Genomic DNA, 18,936 nt, shown 5'->3' on the forward strand with positions numbered 1-18,936 from the left:
AAAGAAAAAAATTCAAGACAGTGAAATTACATCTAGTTTTTTTAAAAAAAATAATGATAACAATATTTATATAATTAAATTAGTTAAAAGATCCCTCCATTTCCTCCATTTAGTGCATTTTGAAGGGTATTGCATTTATTGTACTACCATCATTAAAACTTTTGGACAACACTACCCTTCAAAATACACTAAATGGAGGAAATGGAGGGATTTTGAAATGGAGAGGATCCTTTTCCGTCTATTGAGATAGTAGTGTGGTTATTAAAACTTATGACAATTTGTAGCCTTTTCAATTCCTTATATTTTTTTAAACCATTAAAAAAAAAATCCTTTATATTTATATAAATAATTTTATATCCCCTAATAATATCACACTCATAGTGACTCGAACCCACGTCCACTTCTTCCCAAATCACTTGAGAGGAAAGCCTTGCATTAACTATACTTTGTTATACAACACGTATAAAAACTTGAGCTCAAACTCGCATTTTGGGGTTGTAAGGGTACGATCATGTGTATGTAACAATAAAAATGAGCACAAAAAGATTACTATCCAACACAAATTTCCATTCAATCCCACCCATAATCCGAAATTCCATTCAATGGGCCCACAACTGCAATACCCAATCAAAGCCACCATTTTTACCAAAGGGGCCCTCCGTATTAGCCACAAATCTAATCAAATCATACTTTCAAAGGGGTTTGATTAAAGAAGCTCGGGTACTGTTCGATGAAATGCCTGAAAGAGACGTGGTTGCATGGACGGCCATGGTTGCGGGGTACACTGCTTGCAACCGCTACAGCCATGCATGGACTGTGTTCGGTGAGATGATGGGGAACGGACTGGAGCCAAATGCTTTTACTTTGTCCAGCGCTTTGAAGGCGAGTAAGGGCATGAAGGCTCTTTCATGTGGGGCATTGGCTCATGGATTAGCCATCAAGCATGGCGTGGAGGGGTCTATGTACGTTGATAATGCACTCATGGACATGTATGCTACTTGTTGTGTTAGCATGGACGAGGCATGCCGGATCTTTCAGGATATACGTGCAAAGAATGCTGTGTCATGGACTACTTTGATCACTGGGTACACTCATAGAGGTGATGGATATGGTGGGCTTCGAGTTTTTCGGCAAATGTTGCAGGTAAGTAGTTGAAAGAACCTCAAATTCCATGAAAATAAGGTTAATTGTATTAAACTATAAAGTCATTTTGCAATGTCCCTTAACTTGACATATGGTCATTTTGAACATTAGTGTGGATATTGCAAATTAGTCTTGAATTAGGATGTTGCTTGCAAAAGTTTATAGTTTGGGAAGATTGCAGATGGCTCCATAGTTTAGGGTGGATCGCTGCAATTAACTTATGAAAATATTCGGGTTTCAAAAGAATTGCATATTCAGTACGTAGCAGACTTCTTATTGTGCATCTGCACTTCGTAGTTTCAGATTTCGACAAAAAAAATCAGCTTCATTTATCTCAGTATACATTTAAGTTCTTGAATTCTTTTGGCAAACAGGAGGAAGCAGAACTCAACCCATTTAGTTTTTCTATTGCGGTTAGAGCTTGCGCCTCAATTAGCTCTCACACTTCGGGCAAACAAATACATGGAGCAGTGATTACACATGGGTTTGATTCCAATCTTCCTGTCATGAATTCTATACTAGACATGTATTGCAGGTGTGGGTGTTTGTCTGAGGCAAATCAGTGCTTCCATGAAATGAATGAAAAAGACTTGATCACATGGAATACTTTGATCGCTGGACACGAGAAGTTGGATTCCAGCGAGTCCTTACGTATCTTTTCACAGATGGAGTCAGAAGATTTTAGTCCCAATTGCTTCACGCTTACCAGTGTTACAGCCGCCTGCGCTAATCTAGCAGTTTTGAATTGCGGACAACAGGTTCATGGAGGAATCGTTCGTCGAGGCCTTGACGGTAACTTGGCATTGGCTAATGCCCTTATTGACATGTATGCCAAGTGTGGAAGCATAACTGACTCATGCAAAGTTTTTAGTCAAATGAACTGCAGAGATTTGGTCTCTTGGACTACGATGATGATAGGATATGGGGCTCATGGATATGGAAGAGAGGCTGTTGACTTGTATGATGCGATGATTAGATCCGGTATTAGACCTGATAGGATTGTGTTTATGGCAGTTCTGAGTGCTTGCAGCCATGCTGGACTTGTAGATGAAGGTTTGAGGTACTTCGAATCAATGATGGGTGATTATAAAATCAAGCCAAATCAGGAGATTTATGGTTGTGTCGTGGATTTGCTAGGGCGTGCCGGGCGAGTTAAGGAGGCTTACCAACTAATAGAGAGCATGCCATTTAAACCCGATGAGTCTGTTTGGGGGGCACTTCTTGGTGCTTGTAAAGCACATAAGCTTACGAATTTGAGCAAATTGGCAGCTCGAAAGGTATTAGATTTGAGGCCAAATATGGTGGGGACTTACGTGATGCTGTCAAATATATATGCAGCTGAAGGTAAGTGGGGGGAGTTCGCAGATATCAGGAAGTTGATGAGAGGGATGAGGAGTAAGAAAGAGGCTGGGAGGAGCTGGATCGAGGTAAAAGACCAGGTTTATAGTTTTGTTGTTGGAGATAAGATGGGTTCTCACATAAAGTGGGTGTATAGAGTTTTGGATTTGTTGATTTGTCATATGAAGGAATCAGGATATGTACCTGATTTAGATTGCTTAATAAATGACCTAGAAGATGGGACTTGAACAAAATCTGAAGTTGAAGGGGTTCAAAGACCTTCAAATTGATAAAGATGTTATGGTTCTGGAACAATATTCGGTTGTTCTATACAACCTTAAGTTGGGTACAAGAAAGGAAAGAGGAAGGAATTCTTTATGAGGGTCTATTGAGAAGTTAAATTTTGGCACATCTAAATCCAGTAAAAAGAGGGGAAATCCAGCAGACTCTTTGCAACATCAAAGGAGGGCATCACTAAACACTCAGGAAATGAACTCGCATCCTCTCATTATTTGCTGCAGCCAAATTAAAGATGAGAGACATTGTCAATGTACTTAAGTGTTGTTTGGCAGCAAAATACATAAATTGGTTCCCTGGTAAAACTTTTCTTGGTAACTGTGACTGTCATCAACTTTTCTACTTTCTTCAAACCATTTCTCATCTGCCTCTGGTATTGCAAGATGGAGTAAAAATGAAGAGCATAACCAAAAATTGAGAAATCTGTGTTCTATACGTTTGGTCTTAGCATTTTAAAACTTTTGGCATTAATAAATGTTTGAGGAGCAAGCAGGTAATATAAGCCATTAGACAGTGAAAGATCAATCCAACAGCCTCTCTTGTGCTGGACAGGATCCTACAAAAACAATTGCCATGAAGAACTTTCCTCCTGCAGAATACACATTTCACCCCAAAGAGTGTCCAAGCTCAACAAAGAAATAGATTCCTCCAAAGCTCCTTCCCAATGCTTTCAAGTCTAAAGGTAATCTTTACTAAAGTTAGTTCTCTGGTGTAATTCGATAGTATTTCTGAATGCCATACTGACTTAGCCTCGATCAGTATCATATAGTTGAATGCAGTAATGAATCAATCCATCATTGGTCTATTTGTAGGCATTAGGACCACAAATAGAGGGTTTTCTTATCAGAAAACCCGCCATTAATAGGTTTTAACCCCCAACCTCCTCCCAAAAAAGTTTCCTTTCAATCTGCCACGATTATAAGGGCCCTGCCTTCAAATCTCGTGATGGGTATAAACCTCGCAAAATTTCCCTCTTAGACATAGGCACTGCCTTCAAATCTCATGAGGGAGGTGGTACATCAATCATTGTCACCAAGACATTAATTGCTGCCACGGTGCTTCACTGGCGTGCAACTTGGAACTGTAAAGCTTCTAGCACAGGTGAAGCAGATGTTTGGTACAATCAGAACTGGCCAAGCTCTTGGGGAAAAATCTCAGCAACAGGTGAGTAACATTAAAATGGATTTGCCTCGAGTGTAACATTGCTACCAATAGTCCGTACATGAACAAGAACCCTGCTTGAAGTGGTGAAAGCGATGCCGATCCCTCACCACAATTTCGCGATTAAAAGCTTTAGAGATGAACTTAGCTGCTGTATGGCAATCATTACATATTCGCAAATTCTTCACGATCCTAATTGGTGTTGGTGGACTGGTAGCAATAAGCCCGAAGGCGATTGCAAGCTTCTCACTATGCCTAAACAGAGATGTTTCCTTCTCTTCTTGATCAATGTCAAGGGAAACCTCATTTGTGTCCGGTGCATAACCTTCCATTTTCAGTTTCTTAGCCATTTCATCCAACTTATCCTCAATCTCATTTATCCGAGGGTGTGTCTTATCTCCCGCTAGAAATTCATGAACTACTCCATTTGCTTCAATCATACTACAACCTGGGATCTTCATCACCCCATGTTGCATCATCATCCCCCTAACTTCAAGAACATCATCCCAATTACCTTTTGAAGCATATATATTGGACAATAACACATGGAACCCATCATGGTCAGGTTGAAACCCAATGAGCTTTCTTCCAACTCTCTCCCCCATTTCATTGTCACCATGTTTCTTGCAAGCCCCAAGCAAGGCACCCCAGGTAGCGACATCTGGTGCCATGGGCATACTCTCAATGAGTTCCTCTGCTTCTTTGAGCATACCTGCGCGCCCTAAAAGATCAACCATGCATCCATAGTGCTTAACATTGGGCTCTATCTTGTGTTCTTGAATTATGGAATTGAAATGCTGACGCCCCTCATCAACTAAACCTTTGTGTCTACAAGCCCCAAGAACTCCCATAAATGTTATCTCATTAGGCACTACACCACATTTCTTCATCTCAGAAAACATGCCAAGTGACTTATCTACCAAACCATTTATTGCCAAACCAAGAATGAGAGCATTCCAAGTAGAAACCCCCCTTTCCTCCATGCCATAGAAAACTTCCATTGCATTTTCTACACACCCACATTTCATGTACATGTTTATAAGGGTTGTACCCAAAATGATATTAACCTTTAGAGCATTCTTCCTTATATAAGCATGAATCCATTTGCCTAAGTCGAGGGCAGCCAGGTGAGTGCAAGCTGATATCACGCTAACCAAAGAGGTGTCATCAGGGCTGATTCCCTCAAGCTGCATCTCCTGGAACAGTGCCAAAGTCTCTGAGAAACAGTCATGTTGAGCATACCCCGTTATCATTGTACTCCAAGACACGATATCCTTATTGGGCATGGAATCAAATAACTCCTTGGCAATTTCAACTGATCCGCATTTCAAGTACCCAGAGATCATAGAGTTCCAAGATATCTGGTCCAAGTGGCAGCCTGCATTGAACAGTTTTTGGGCTGCCACTATGTCTCCACAAGTTGAATACATGTGAATAAAAGCATTCTGAAGGTTAACATAAGATTCAGTTCCAATTTTCACAACCAAGCCATGGACAATTTTTCCTGTGTTGACAACTAATAAATGCGCACACGCAGAAAGAATACTAACCACCACAACCTCATCCACCATAATTCCATTGGCCATCATTTTCACAAACATAGCCAAAGCCTCCTCATACATCTCATTTTGCTCATAGCAAGAAATCAGCGCACTCCAAGATACCATGTCTTTCTCTGGCATCTCATTAAATAACTGACAAGCCTCAATCACGTGACCTCTCCTGCCGAGCAACACGATCATAGAATTTGAAGCAATTGTGTTCCTCTCCGGCATCCTATCATATACATACCTGGCGTTCTCGACATCCCCTATCTGAACATACCCTGCCAAGATCGAATTCCATGAAACTGAATCCAATACTGGACTTTCATCAAACAAGCGACGCCCATCACCCATCTTCCCACACACCGCATACATATTAATCAACGTGTTCTGCACATAAACATCCGAATCAAAACCCAATTTCAAAACATGGTCATGCATCTGTTTCCCTTCAAATTCCGATAACCGGAAAGCGCATGCTTGAACTAGAATTGGGTATGTGTAATGATCGCCACCCCCAGTCTCATCCAACATCGATTTGTACAAAGATATAGCCTTTCCGGGAGAATTTCTCTGTACATATGCTCTCATCATGGTGTTCCAAATAAACCCATTTGGGTCCTCAATGCGGTCGAAGATTCGGCGGGAGTGATCGATGTGAATGAAGGGTGAGTAAGCAGAGAATTTGAGGACTCTGCTGGCGGCCAAGGTGTCGCCGATGAAGCCAGTGAGGATCATCTGGGACAGGATTTGGTTCAAGTGCTTGATATTTTGGCATTTGGCCAACTGGGTCTCTAGGATTGAGAGATTTATGCTTGGCCTGAATGTGGGTTTGCGATTCAAAGCTGATTTTATAGCCGTGGAGGAAAGAGGGTTCACCTTCGTAAAATTCATAGTTATCAACTAAAAACACGAAAGACAATCATATTACGTAAAATTTTTAAATAATTAATTAAATTTAACCTTGAGGTCTATCCGTTTAATTTCCACCTAATTAGCCGATTTTCCGTTTTAAAGAACTCTTTTCATTGACAGCCAATCACAGAGGGACACATGTGCAAGCTCACTAATCCCCGCCCCATCTTATCCTGACCCTCCTTATCCGATTCTTTCTCTTTTGGATTTTCAAAGAGTGACGCTCGCTCTCCTCTCTGCAATGGCGACCATCATGGACTCCTTCGCTCCTCCTACTCCGACTCACCCACCCGCCGGTTCAACTCGGTGTACGTCGCCGTTTCCTCCCCGCCACTTCACGCCCTGCCTCATCAACCGCTCCACCCACTGCCGCTCAATTTCTTGCCAAGCCCAGACGGTAATATCTCCAAACTTTTACTTCAAAGCTAAAAGAAGTGAAAAAGAAGATAACTTTATTTATTTATTTTGGCCAAAGCGACAGTAGTTCTATTTCATACTGGTGGGTGCGGTGATTGAGAGTGTTAGATTAATGACACCAAAAGTCTGCATCATGGGGTTGAACGTAAGCACTTGGTCAATAAGACATTGTCGATTTGCCAAGGTCGGGTTCCAAAATCCCACAATTTATAATTTTTCCAGTTGAAAAATGGTGTTGGTGGGGGGTGAAGTTTGTAGGAAAGTATGGGAAAATGAAAAAGCAAAAATAGCAAAGAAGGAAAGGAAGAAAGAATTGAATTGCTAAAGACATGCTCTGTTTCTTAAGCAATTTAACAATCGTTAGTTCCCCACATGCTTGTTGAGAACCATAAGTTGTGTGTCCAATCCGTTTTAGCAAACCAAAACCCACAATCAATGTAAAACCCAATAAAGAAAATATTCCAACAGTCTGATTATGAGGTTTTTTTTTCATGTTGGGCATCCTGTTTGGTGATAAATGGCTGTTGTGTGTACAATTTGCTGATGCATGTTTCATGAAGTAGGTATTCTACATGCATTTCCTTAGGTTTCTACGTTCCACAACATGGAGCAATCTGCAATGTGGCTTGGTTATGCGTTTTCTAATATATAATCAGACTAAAGCTTTTGCAGTTCCCAGGAGGAATGCGGTGGCCTTAATCTTGTCAAGCTATTTCTTCTCAAGAGTTAGTTTGCCTGATGCTGCATTTGCTCAACCATCCGTTGGGTTCAGAGAATACATAGATACTTTTGATGGCTATTCGTTTAAGTACCCTCAGAACTGGATTCAAGTCCGAGGTGCTGGGGCTGACATATTCTTCAGGGACCCTTATGTTCTTGATGAAAATATCTCTGTGGAGTTGTCCTCCCCCTCATCCTCCAAGTACAAGAGTGTTGAAGACTTGGGTCCCCCTCAAGAAGCTGGACAGAAAGTACTTAAGCAGTATTTGACAGAGTTCATGTCTACAAGGCTCGGTGTCAGGCGCGAATCAAATATTCTTTCCACATCTTCGAATGTCGCCGACGATGGGAGGACATACTATCAAGTCGAGGTAAGGCATTTCAAGTGTTGCAAATGTTAATTGCCTTGCATGGTAGAGCTTAGTAGCGATTAAGATTGTCTGGTTGGATCGTCACTTTTCAGGATTAGCTATGGTGCATCATATTTGACAGAATCAGGTGTACATAGTCCATGTGCAAAAACCATCTAACATGTGTTTTTGATCATTCTCTTCTAGATTGTTCTACAATAATATCAATGTTGGATTTTCACTCCTTTTTTCTTTTTTGGGTCACTAATTTTAGTACAATTGTTTGATTTCTTAGTAATGTGTGTTGGTATTAGGTAAACATAAAGTCATATGCAAGCAACAATGAGCTGGCTGTTATGCCACAAGAACGTGTGGTTCGTATGGAATGGGACCGGCGCTACCTTTCAGTTCTTGGAGTAGAAAACAATCGGCTGTACGAGCTGAGGCTGCAAACACCTGAAAATGTGTTCTTGGAAGAGGAAAATGATCTTCGCCGAGTAATGGATTCCTTCAGAGTAAACAAGGTGCTTGGTTGACTGGTGCTAGCCTCTTCTTTTTTAATGTTTTTGACTTTTTTCTTATTCTCCCCATTCTTTTTTGTATTATCCAATTTCTTTTTTGGTTTACTACGGATTAAAAAAGATAACAGAGCATCATCATTATTCTTGTTGTTGCTATCTTTTCATCCCTTACTCCTTTAAGGGTAATGGTTTTACTTGGAGTGAGTTTGTATCAAGCAATGATGATAAAGGGGAAGCTTCCCTTCCAAACTTTTGCATGAAAAGCTTATCATACAGGCAAGGCTTCTTTCTTATGAATTTAATTGAGTGGAAGCTGAGGAGAGAGTAATTGATCATGATCAATTTTTCAAATATATATATAAATGAAGTTATTACTTGAAATTCAAATGAAACCAAAACATTGTGATACATTACAACTATCTTAACTCCAAAACACGCCACAATTTCAAATTGATCTCAATGGGACAAAATTGAACTCATGACCTTACTTCAAATTCCCCTGCTCGTGTGAGAGCTCGAAAACCTTTGTACGGCCGATTAGGTAGATTCTTCAGATCCAGTTTGTCTATTTGCAAGCCAGAGAGGGCAACACCCATAATTCTAAAAGACACTTGAAATGCGGGAAATACATGAAGGCGCTCTATGCCCGTCTCAAGCACCAAGGTTCCAGTCATTGAAGGGGCTTTGTCTCTAGGGATCCGACCAATTGACCACGAGCAGGTCTGCAGAAACATGTCAACAATGAACAATCAATTCCAACATGAGTAAAAGCATATTTTCTGCATTTTTAAGTTCTTGACCTTAGAATTTTAATGACTGCAAATAGCCCATATCATTTCAGAAATCTAACTAGTAGTCTAAGCAGCAATGGAAATTCATTCTCTGATATTCCAAATCCAAAAGAGTGAGCTTTCTATTTCTACAAAGAACAAACCATGAGAAGAGATGCAAAATCATCTCTTCCCTTCAGAAATAATAGATGGAGGGGCAAGCTTTACACCAAATACCTTTAAGTAACACAATGAAAACATATGGGTACCTTATTTGCAAGGATGTTTACTGTTCCATGATTTGAAGTCAGATCAGCTGATAGAATGCAAGCAGGCAGTTGAAATTGCACAGTTATTGAGTCGATTATCTTTCCAGGATCATTACGTATTCCAACCAACACACTGACATTACATGTCCCAGCACCTGACGTCAGCTGCGGTTTTACGTATATAGGAGTACTCTTCAACTTTTTAACCCTGTATGAAGGTGAAAAGGTTGTTTAAATTATAAATGCACATACCATGGGAACTAACCGGCAGATTCTAAAGTGTAGCTGTCCATGTTTCTCCAAACCCACCAATGTCACCCATATACATATTCTGTTTCTTAGTACACAAGTAACATACCTCTCACAGATAGCTAAACAGTACAGCAGATCTCCACTAAAAAAATTAAGAAATAATGCATTAATATCTACTCAACAACACACACCTGTAACTCATGAGCTTAAACTGTCCATCAGGAGGGACAAATGACAAAATTTGATGGGACTCCCAAGGTCGAAACCGAACACACGGATGGAATCTCACATCATCCAAGATGGAAGGATTTGCAAATGAAAGAGTCAAATCAGGAAGACCTGAGAGATGGGAGTTCACTTGAACTTCACCATAAATCTCGCATTTCACTAGGACTCCATCCCTAAGTAGAATTCGCCAAGAGAAAATTGGTTAGCACCTCAAGTACAAAACAATAAACCATAAATATGACAGAATACTGTTTATCTACTAAACAGGAAATATTCTACGAGACACAATTGGGATTCCCATAGGAAATACAACCACCAAATGGCAAATGCCAATAAACAAATTTGAAAAAGTCAGTTCTTAGCCCATTCAAAAGAACTTGAAGAAACAAAATATAAGAATGTTCAACAAAAGGCATGTGATAGCAAATAATACACTTTAAAAAGAAATAAGCATCACTGTTCCATATCTTTTTGTTTTTTGGTTTATGTAGAGAGTCATCAGTTACCAAGAAAAGGCATTGCCCTCTCTATCACTCTAATGATATTTCTCAAGCTAAATCCATGTGTATCATCCATATTTTTTGCTGATTAATGTACATCACGAGACTTGAATATTATATATTTCCACCATCTGCTCTCTTTTACAAACACCACTCCCCAACCCCCCCAAAGTCGTAGTGGGGGGCAGGGGTGTGTAGTGAAACATAAAGAAGTAAACAGCTAATGATAGATGTCATTCACATTTGTTCTATAATTGAAATCTCATGCAGATAGAATTTCACCAAATTTCATATTTCCAGCATTCTAATAGTAAAAACCTACAATGCTAAATCCATATCATCGCATAAAGTATCACATGAAGAAGCAATGTTTTATTGCAAACTTGATCTCATGCCTGTTAATAGTTGCATCCATTTCTTCAACAAGATCAACATAAACTTCATTATTTGCATATTTTGGGTCTGTCGTTCTCCATGGAACACAGGATGCTGTTGCACCTGGAAGTGTTTCAGTGACATTGGAACTATTACCAGTCACAACGCTCAACATTTTGCTAACAATGTTTGGTGGAGCTATCATCTCTCTCAATATGTTAGGTTCTGTAGTGAGAGGGAAGCCATTGTCTATCATCTCATCAAGAAGCTGCAAATATGAACAAACATAATGTGTATTCAATCCATTAAACCTAAACAAGAAGGAAGAGCCTATGATAAAAACTAACATCATGGAGAAATGGGGAACGTTGAAGTTTATGTAAGAATATCCAATCATAAAGAAGCGTCATTTATTCGTAGGCAAATGATTATCTTTTCATTTTGATCATCCAGAATGCAGAGAAGTTAACCAAATCAGCAGTACAGTTCCTATTGACTGGATATGTGGTCTTTGGAAAGAGAATGCTCTTAACCAAGTCTAAAGTGAAGACTTAAGGCATTTTCTATGGCTTTCTTTTGTACCATAAAATGAAAATATGCAATATCAAGTTGAAAATACTATTTCCTCAGAAAAGAGGCTGCTGAAGAAGTTAACCTCCAGTAGTCCAGTTCCTAATCACAAACCAGGACATGTAGAGAAAGACAAATCCACCACTTTATTGTTAAAAACTTTTTTGAATGTTTTGGGAACTCTAAATCCATGATACAATTTATTTTTGAAAACCCCAAATATAGATTACACTTATGAAAATAATCTCATCCATGCAACAGATATACAAGAGGAAAAAAATTCTACTAAAGATTAACTCCAATAATATCACCTATAATAACAATCAGCCAGGAAAGTAATGTAAAGTACCTCATATACAATAACAAAGTTATCCTTTATGACATCTTCATTCAACCCTCCAAGATAATCTGAGAGGACATCAGCTACTCTGCAAAGAAACTAAAAGTAAATGGTTGAAGGTCAAGAAATTCTATTTCATCCAATGTGCATAAAAGCATGCCCTTAATTGAAAATTTATATGGCTACAACATCTACCTCAATGCCCATCAAAGGTGGCATGTCAACTTGAGTGCAAGCTAAAAAAGTGATCCCTTCACGAACAACTTGGAAAAGGTAATGTGTTGGGGATGCAATTACTGGTTGTAGCTATATACACAGAGTGAACAAATTGTCAAACAATGGGTCTACAAACACACAACTGTCATATCAACTTGAATTACATACAAAAATGAAAGGAAATGAGAACCAGAACTTAAATATCTCAAATAAAGCATCAAGCTAAATTAGTCATGAAATACACAAAAGTTGTCAAAAATCATACACAATGTAAAAGACAAAACTGACACACACGAAAGCAACTATGTCCATTAGAATTATGCAAAAGTGAAATAAATTGGGCTCCAGAAATTAAAATTTATATATAAAGCTAAGATTCATAAAACAAACATAAATTCGATATCAAACTCCAAACACAATACATAAGATGAAACGAAGAAACACAAAAAACAAAAACAAAAAAACTAGTGTTTCAGCTAAATTTACAAACTAAAACAGAAAGTATTTGACATTGACACTCGGGAATTAAAATCAAAAAATGAAGCAAATCACAAAACTTAAATTAAAAGAATACAATTTAAAAAGATAAGAAAACCATTTACAGGAGATAAATATATTTAGTTTGACTTATTCACAGAACTGAAATTTAAAAAGATAAAGAAAAGACCCAGAAACTAAAAATAAAAAAATAAGTTACAGGTACCTTGAAGGAATCACCTTGAGCAATGACCTGCTCCCAAAACCACGCACATATGGACCGGTCCACTCGATGCCCAGATAGCTGTTTCTCTAGCATTACCTCGCTAGCCAACCCAAAATTCACAAAAATCAGCTTTTCAACTTAGACCCATCAATTAAATGAAGAAAGCACAGTTAAAAATAAATAAATAAAAAGAATGAATCCAAATCGCAGCGTGGTATTGAAATTGAGGGTTGAAGCAGTTTGGGGTTTATATGATTAGCAAGTCTTCGCAGCCAACAAATCTAAACGGTGGGAATTGAAATTGCATACAACAAAGAAAGCAAAGAAAAAGAAAAGATGGTTCTTACCCGGAATCTGATAGAAGAAATATACACTGCAACATCTCTCTCTATCTCTCTGTGAACCACACTCTCTCAGATCGACCAAAAGAAATGACCCAGTAGAGATTGGCGCGTCGTCAGCTGAGAACAATTCGTTTGGCTCTCTCAAGAACGAATGTATGACCAATAATATGTTTTGTTTTGTTTTGTGTTTTTTTTTTCGGTTGTTTTTGTAATTATAATTGTATGTGATATGGATCAACCATAGCTTTGCTCTGCCCAAGTTGTTTTATTTCGAAGTTGGCCTTTTTTTTAACCTTTTCTTTTTCTTCTACCATACTATATTAGATTTGTGTAGGATTGCTAATTCATCATTATTATATTTTTTTTTCTTTTAAGCTGATCTAAAAAAAAAAAAAAAAAATCATATGTTTTAAACTAGCCATTTTTGGTTCATATGTTAAGGCAAAGCAGCAAACATTAATATTAACAAACAACCCACAATACAAAATATTTATAAAAACATTAATATAATTTTATCTTTACGTTATATCAAAATATCTTTTCAATTGTCCCCAAGGGGTAGCTCAATCGGCTGTGAACCACGCCTCATGAAGCGGAGGTCACTAGTTCGAATCCCCCCTCCCCCTTCCCTTGTGTGGACATGTCAAAAAAAAAAAAAAAAAAAAAAAAAATCTTTTCAATTTTTTTTTTTTTAAAAAAAAAAAAAAATCACTCAACACACTTTAACAACATCGGCAGTTCAATATGCAGTTGTAATTTGTTTAGCCCTTTTTAGCAACCAATATTGAAATTGTAATTTGTTTGGCCTTTTTAGCAACCAATACATAAAAACACCATTAATTTAAAGCATATTTGAGATTGTATTTGAAAAATATAACTTTTAAGTAAAAAAAACATTTTTTGTCAATTTTTAAGCTTTTTAAACCTTTACACGCGCTTTCAATTTTCTTTTTACCAAACATATATATTTTTTTTTAAATAGACTTTTTGAGTGTTAAACATACTTTTAAGTTCCTCAAACGCACATTCAAACATACATTTAGCTATTTTCCAAGGCTAGGAAGAGAGAGCATTGATTTAGGTTGCCTATTGGCTATTACTAAAATTAAGTGAATGGTTTACAGGCAAAATAGTATGAGTTTTCTACCATTGCATTTCATAGGTTCTTCGTACAAACCATTAGAAATTTTGGGCAAAAAATACAAGTAAACAAAATTTCTAAGCTGCTATTCCAAAATGGCCAATATAGTGCGCATGTACATTCCTCTTCCAATTCTCGAAGTCTTTCACTCTTTTTTCCCAGCTGCATATCCGTCTTATTTCCATCTTCCCCAATGAGTGAGTGACTCAGACAACACTGAATGCAGATTGTATGGTGGATGTGACCCGAGATGCGATGGTCTGGGAAGCAAATTGTTGAATCTTCTGCTTAGCATCTGAAAGGAACATCATGTGTTTTTCATTGTGAGTGTCGAATTTTAAAAATGATATGAATAATCATAAGATAGACGAGTATCTGCACAATTGGTGCAAAGGAGGCAATAACACTTGATGTTGCAGCTGTGATTTTTGTACTCACTAAAGGGATGTCAAGTGGATATATCTAGATGATTGCATCCAAACATCATTTCAATTTCAAGCACTCTAATAATTTTTGACAATATGAAATTTTCTATCTTAATTTGGGATATTTTGAACTTGTACTATAAAACTATAACAGTTACATCCTTCAATATCGTCTAAACCAAAATCAATCGAGAAAAAAAATCAGGCAACACAAACACAAAGCTCCAGCAGAATTCAGAATCCCATAGCAGTGACAATTACCATGGTGAGCTGCTCCTGAAGTTTTCCTACTAACAGTAGGCTCAATTGGCATAAATATAAGGCGGTGAGATCAATTCTTTAAACAAGCCCACAGTTGTGCCAAATTAAACTTTATAACAATTAATTATTTTTCCTTTCATACAATTTTTTTAATCGAAGTGCATAAAGGACATACTATCATGAACACTCACTCAAAACACAGTGGGTGATCAGCTAAACTGGAATCATTGAACAGTGGAGTGTCAGCTACATGAACCAGCACCCAATTTGTAGAGTATCCATTGATTTGTTAAATAACAAACCTAGATTCTAAGTCTAAATTTCATATCAATTTCAATAAAACATCACTGTACATATCATTAAACTACATTTATGCAGTATATAACTCAGTTAGAGACCTACCACAGCGTTGTCCCAACTAAAATTTGGATACACAGATCCTACTATGCCATTCTAATCTGTGTGCGCTCTCTAACACATTATTATCCTTTTATAAAATTATCCCTTCATGACAATAAGTTAGTTGTTAAGCAGAATTTAATAAATAGATGCTCTTTTTTTAGGAAAAAATGGGTGATGATAGATGAATGGGCAGAGTTTCAAGATCAAAATTGCCATTTTAACTGTGACATTTTCAATTAAAAAATGCTTTGAGGAATAGTCGAGGTAATTTGGAGGTAGACCAGAAGACACCTTTGCTTTCTTACTAGAATACATTTAGGCTCAAATTGTCATGAATTCATAAACCACAAGTCTGTTTTACCTAGACAAACTCTTCTCAGGCCACAACTATCTTATAGAATAATGAGTGAAATTTATGTTCCCAAATGCCAAGTCTCATCTGACCACCAAACCCCAACCCCAACCCCCAAAAAAATCTCTTCCTAATGATAATTATCTTCCGCAAAAATAATGATTAATAACACTACATAATTATATATTAGATATGATAGCATAATATTGGAACTCCTAATTGGATCATTTTCAGGAAAGAGACATTTTATAGGTCACACTCAGCAACTAATAGTAGCAGGCTATAAAATTATAGGCAATCAAATAAACTGCTTGCACACCTTTGCGGCATTTGGTGAAGCCAACAATATTTGCAATACTGAGGGTTAAACAAACTCCTACAACGAGGAGATAATCAGCTTGAAGCCTTATGAGAGAAAATATTGCAAGCAGGATCCACGCAGCTGCCTACAAATTAGAGAACAACAAATTTTGAGACTGAAAGAAACTACATAATAAAGCCAAACTACAAAAGGAGAGGTCACAGAAGTAACAACTTCTAAAATTCTTGTCATCTTTAAATTCTAACCTTCAACTTCATTTATACAAAAATTTCAGAAAAGTAAATTTATTATTTAACACTCGGCTGTAAAATCTCTTGCATTTTCTCAATCTGTGCAGACAATTTGTTTTTTTTTTTTGGTGAGGGGAGGGGGTTAATACTCCATATATGTGCTAGAAGGAAGTATGTCAATAGTGACATGCTATAGTAAAGCATATTTGCTCACCGCTAGGTATAGGGTCCACCAGAACAGCCATGAGTCTTTCTTGTTCATGCGGGCCAATGACTAAAGCAAAAACAAGCACCAACATATATGAGACTCGAGCACTAATAGCACAAATCATATATATTCTTAGAAACTTGAGCGCATCACAACTAATTGATGGTGATGAGATCAAGTGAAGAGAATAAGTTGATTCCAGAAAAGCATACAATGTAATACTAACCTCTTGGTCAAGCGATTCAAATTTCCATATACTCTCACCAAGATCATTTATCTCATTCCACCACCGTAAACCAACTAAAATACGCCCACTCACATTCTTGACTACCCAAAAATCAAGAGCAGCAAGAAGGACGGTCACCACAAAAATGATGACAAAGTTATTAACAAAAAGCGCAGAAAGGATGTAAAATGCCAATGCTGCAGCCTGCCAAATCCAAAAAGAACAAATTTATGCACTGAAACGTTTTCCCCCTTTTTTATATGTACTGAAACTGGTTTTAACATTCTTTTAAAAAACCAGGCATACTAGACCTTGAAAATAACATGAAAGAGACATGTCTTCGGGTTGGCATAATTTTCTCCAGCAGGCTGCACATGAGAGTAAAGTTATATAGGGAAGGAAACTAGGAAAGAATGTCTTTAGAACAACCATTAAAAATATATAGCCCCATTTAGAAATTTCCCTCCGACTTAAATGAATACTGATTGTTGTGGTTCTTTTTTTTTCCTTTTACAAAAACAAAAATTTTGCCTCGACCAAACCAAATTGTTATATTAGGTCAACAAGAGTTGATTGGTTCGCTTTCTTTTTGGCCCTCAACAATGAAAACTTTCTTCTTCATCATCTTTTACCCTTCTTTTCTTTCTTGATATTGAAGCCTTTCATATTCAACATTTCAACTTATTTTCCTTCATTTTCTCAGCAACAATTATCAATACTTTCAACCCAACACAACTAGACCTCCACTAAACTAACCCAATTCAGACATTCTACTAAATTAAATGAATTTGATCCTTCTTAGTTTTACATTACAGCAACAACAATATGTGGTGTATAGTTATATCTATATCAAGCATTTTCCTATTCTTTTCTTTGTCAATCTTATCCGAACCAAATGTTTTCCTCAACTTTCTCGCCAACCAAACAAAAGGGTAAGCCTAAAATCATCAAACAACGACAACCCAAAATCCAATTCCAAAACCCAGATCTAACAACCTTCCAAAACCATAATTACCACCATATTTACAGTTGCAACAATACATACATACACATATGCAAACACACATACACAAAAGAAATTGAAGAAGGTCAACTCACCGGATTGAGATCCATGCTGGGGAGGTTTAAGAATTTATCAGAAAGATTTGGGGATTGTTTTTCGGAGAACTAAGGTCTTCCCGTTCGTAGATCCGATGCTGTAATAGATTTGTGGAAAAGCCCCATAACATAAAGAAATTACTAACCCAAGTCCGCGGTGTGGGTGGTGGATCGCACCCGGGCAAAACCGGACCGGCCTTGGGTTTGGCCCGTAGAGAGGGTTGGACTTTTCATAAAATTATCAAATACCATTAATTATTGATTATCGATAAATATCGATAATCTTTTCTTTTCTTTTCTTTTTTGTGAGTATCGATAATCTATAATCAATGTCGGTTATAAAATTTTTGGAAAAAGTTCAGCTACCCTTCAAAGTTCAAACTATCACTCAAGTGACAATATCTTTCCAAAATACCAAAAGTTTGTCAATATCCCATGGCCCCAAATGGTGGTTCAGCCGCCCCTAGTTTTTTCTTTTTTGTTTTTCTAATTTATATGAGATTTTTTTTTTTTTTTTTTGACAATTTTTTAATAGTTTGGGAAGGACATTGTCCAAATTGAAAGTTTAGAGAGATTTTGTCAATTGAATAATAGTTTGAAGGAAATATATAAACTTTTCCCAAAAAATTAATAAATTATGAGGTAATTACCTTTTGAGAGCGTCTTGGCTACTGAGGTTGCTCAAAAGGTGGATTTTGTGCCAGCCACTAAATGAATGACACGTCAGCCTGGAGCAAGTTATAAAAAGTTTTTGGATGCACTAGATTATCCCTTCTAATGGTAAAACCAGTAAGACGTAAGTTTTCTTTCTCGTTCTTTCTCGCTTGGTTTTCTCAGTTTTCTTCGCCCACCGCCGCTTTCTCAGTTTTCTTCGCCTACCGCCGCCCAGCTCGCCGTCGTCCAGTCCACCGCCTTCTAGCTCACCCGCACCGCCCAAGAAAAGATGAATAGAGAAATCGAGTCTCGCCGCCGTCCAGCCCAGTTCACTGCCGCCGCCCAATTCCCTGCCACTGCCCAGCTCACAGCGACCCAGACCACCTGCCCAGATCGCCGTCGTCTGCACCAATATCGCCACACCAGCACCGCCCATCGAACCCTGCCGCTCAGCCCACTCGCACCACTCAAGAGTCGATGGAAGTTCTTTCTTTTTTTGGATTTTTTTTTTTAAAAAAAAAAAAAATTAACTAACAAGGGATTCTAAAATAGGCCCTTAAAAAATCCTTTGTATTTAAGGGTTTCTGCAACCAGATGCTTGATGAATTTTAAGTTTCACCTGCATTTTTTTTTTAGTCAAGAGC

General features: G+C 37.7%; 5 protein-coding genes across 6 annotated transcripts; 2 read left to right on the forward strand and 3 right to left on the reverse strand.

The window, feature by feature from the left end:
* Positions 1-433: 433 nt before the first annotated feature.
* On the forward strand, positions 434-7,567 carry PGN (Tetratricopeptide repeat (TPR)-like superfamily protein). Its single transcript, XM_059579552.2, has 3 exons — positions 434-1,143; positions 1,518-3,460; positions 7,488-7,567. Exons 1-2 carry the CDS (start codon positions 532-534, stop codon positions 2,727-2,729), a joined length of 1,824 nt encoding a protein of 607 aa, XP_059435535.2. The 5' UTR covers positions 434-531; the 3' UTR covers positions 2,730-3,460; positions 7,488-7,567.
* On the reverse strand, positions 3,183-6,377 carry LOC132168554 (pentatricopeptide repeat-containing protein At3g62890). Its single transcript, XM_059579551.2, has one exon. It carries the CDS (start codon positions 6,375-6,377, stop codon positions 3,984-3,986), a length of 2,394 nt encoding a protein of 797 aa, XP_059435534.2. The 3' UTR covers positions 3,183-3,983.
* PPD1 (Photosystem II reaction center PsbP family protein) lies at positions 6,604-8,621 on the forward strand. The gene is made up of 3 exons (XM_059579555.2): positions 6,604-6,795; positions 7,472-7,906; positions 8,200-8,621. The coding sequence occupies exons 1-3, from the start codon at positions 6,640-6,642 to the stop codon at positions 8,419-8,421; spliced, it is 813 nt and encodes a 270-aa protein (XP_059435538.2). The 5' UTR covers positions 6,604-6,639; the 3' UTR covers positions 8,422-8,621.
* Positions 8,622-8,759: 138 nt separating this feature from the next.
* ZIP4 (Clathrin adaptor complexes medium subunit family protein) lies at positions 8,760-13,151 on the reverse strand. 2 transcript variants are annotated; one of them, XM_059579553.2, is made up of 8 exons: positions 12,977-13,151; positions 12,630-12,729; positions 11,906-12,016; positions 11,720-11,809; positions 10,821-11,068; positions 9,889-10,098; positions 9,446-9,653; positions 8,760-9,128 (listed from the first exon to the last, which is right to left on the reverse strand). In XM_059579553.2, exons 1-8 carry the CDS (start codon positions 13,009-13,011, stop codon positions 8,883-8,885), a joined length of 1,248 nt encoding a protein of 415 aa, XP_059435536.2. In that variant the 5' UTR covers positions 13,012-13,151; the 3' UTR covers positions 8,760-8,882. The 2 variants fall into 2 exon arrangements, with proteins under 2 accessions (XP_059435536.2, XP_059435537.2); XM_059579554.2 differs by lacking the exon at positions 12,977-13,151 and having other exon boundaries at positions 12,644-12,730.
* An 894-nt stretch (positions 13,152-14,045) lies between these two features.
* LOC132170592 (golgi apparatus membrane protein-like protein ECHIDNA protein) lies at positions 14,046-17,823 on the reverse strand. Its single transcript, XM_059581616.2, has 6 exons — positions 17,639-17,823; positions 16,852-16,908; positions 16,541-16,744; positions 16,321-16,380; positions 15,874-16,000; positions 14,046-14,409 (listed from the first exon to the last, which is right to left on the reverse strand). The coding sequence occupies exons 1-6, from the start codon at positions 17,651-17,653 to the stop codon at positions 14,321-14,323; spliced, it is 552 nt and encodes a 183-aa protein (XP_059437599.2). The 5' UTR covers positions 17,654-17,823; the 3' UTR covers positions 14,046-14,320.
* Positions 17,824-18,936: the final 1,113 nt, after the last annotated feature.

This window comes from Corylus avellana, chromosome 1, assembly GCF_965113065.1.
Source record: "Corylus avellana chromosome 1, dhCorAvel1.hap1.2, whole genome shotgun sequence".
In the NCBI taxonomy this organism is placed as follows: domain Eukaryota; kingdom Viridiplantae; phylum Streptophyta; class Magnoliopsida; order Fagales; family Betulaceae; genus Corylus; species Corylus avellana.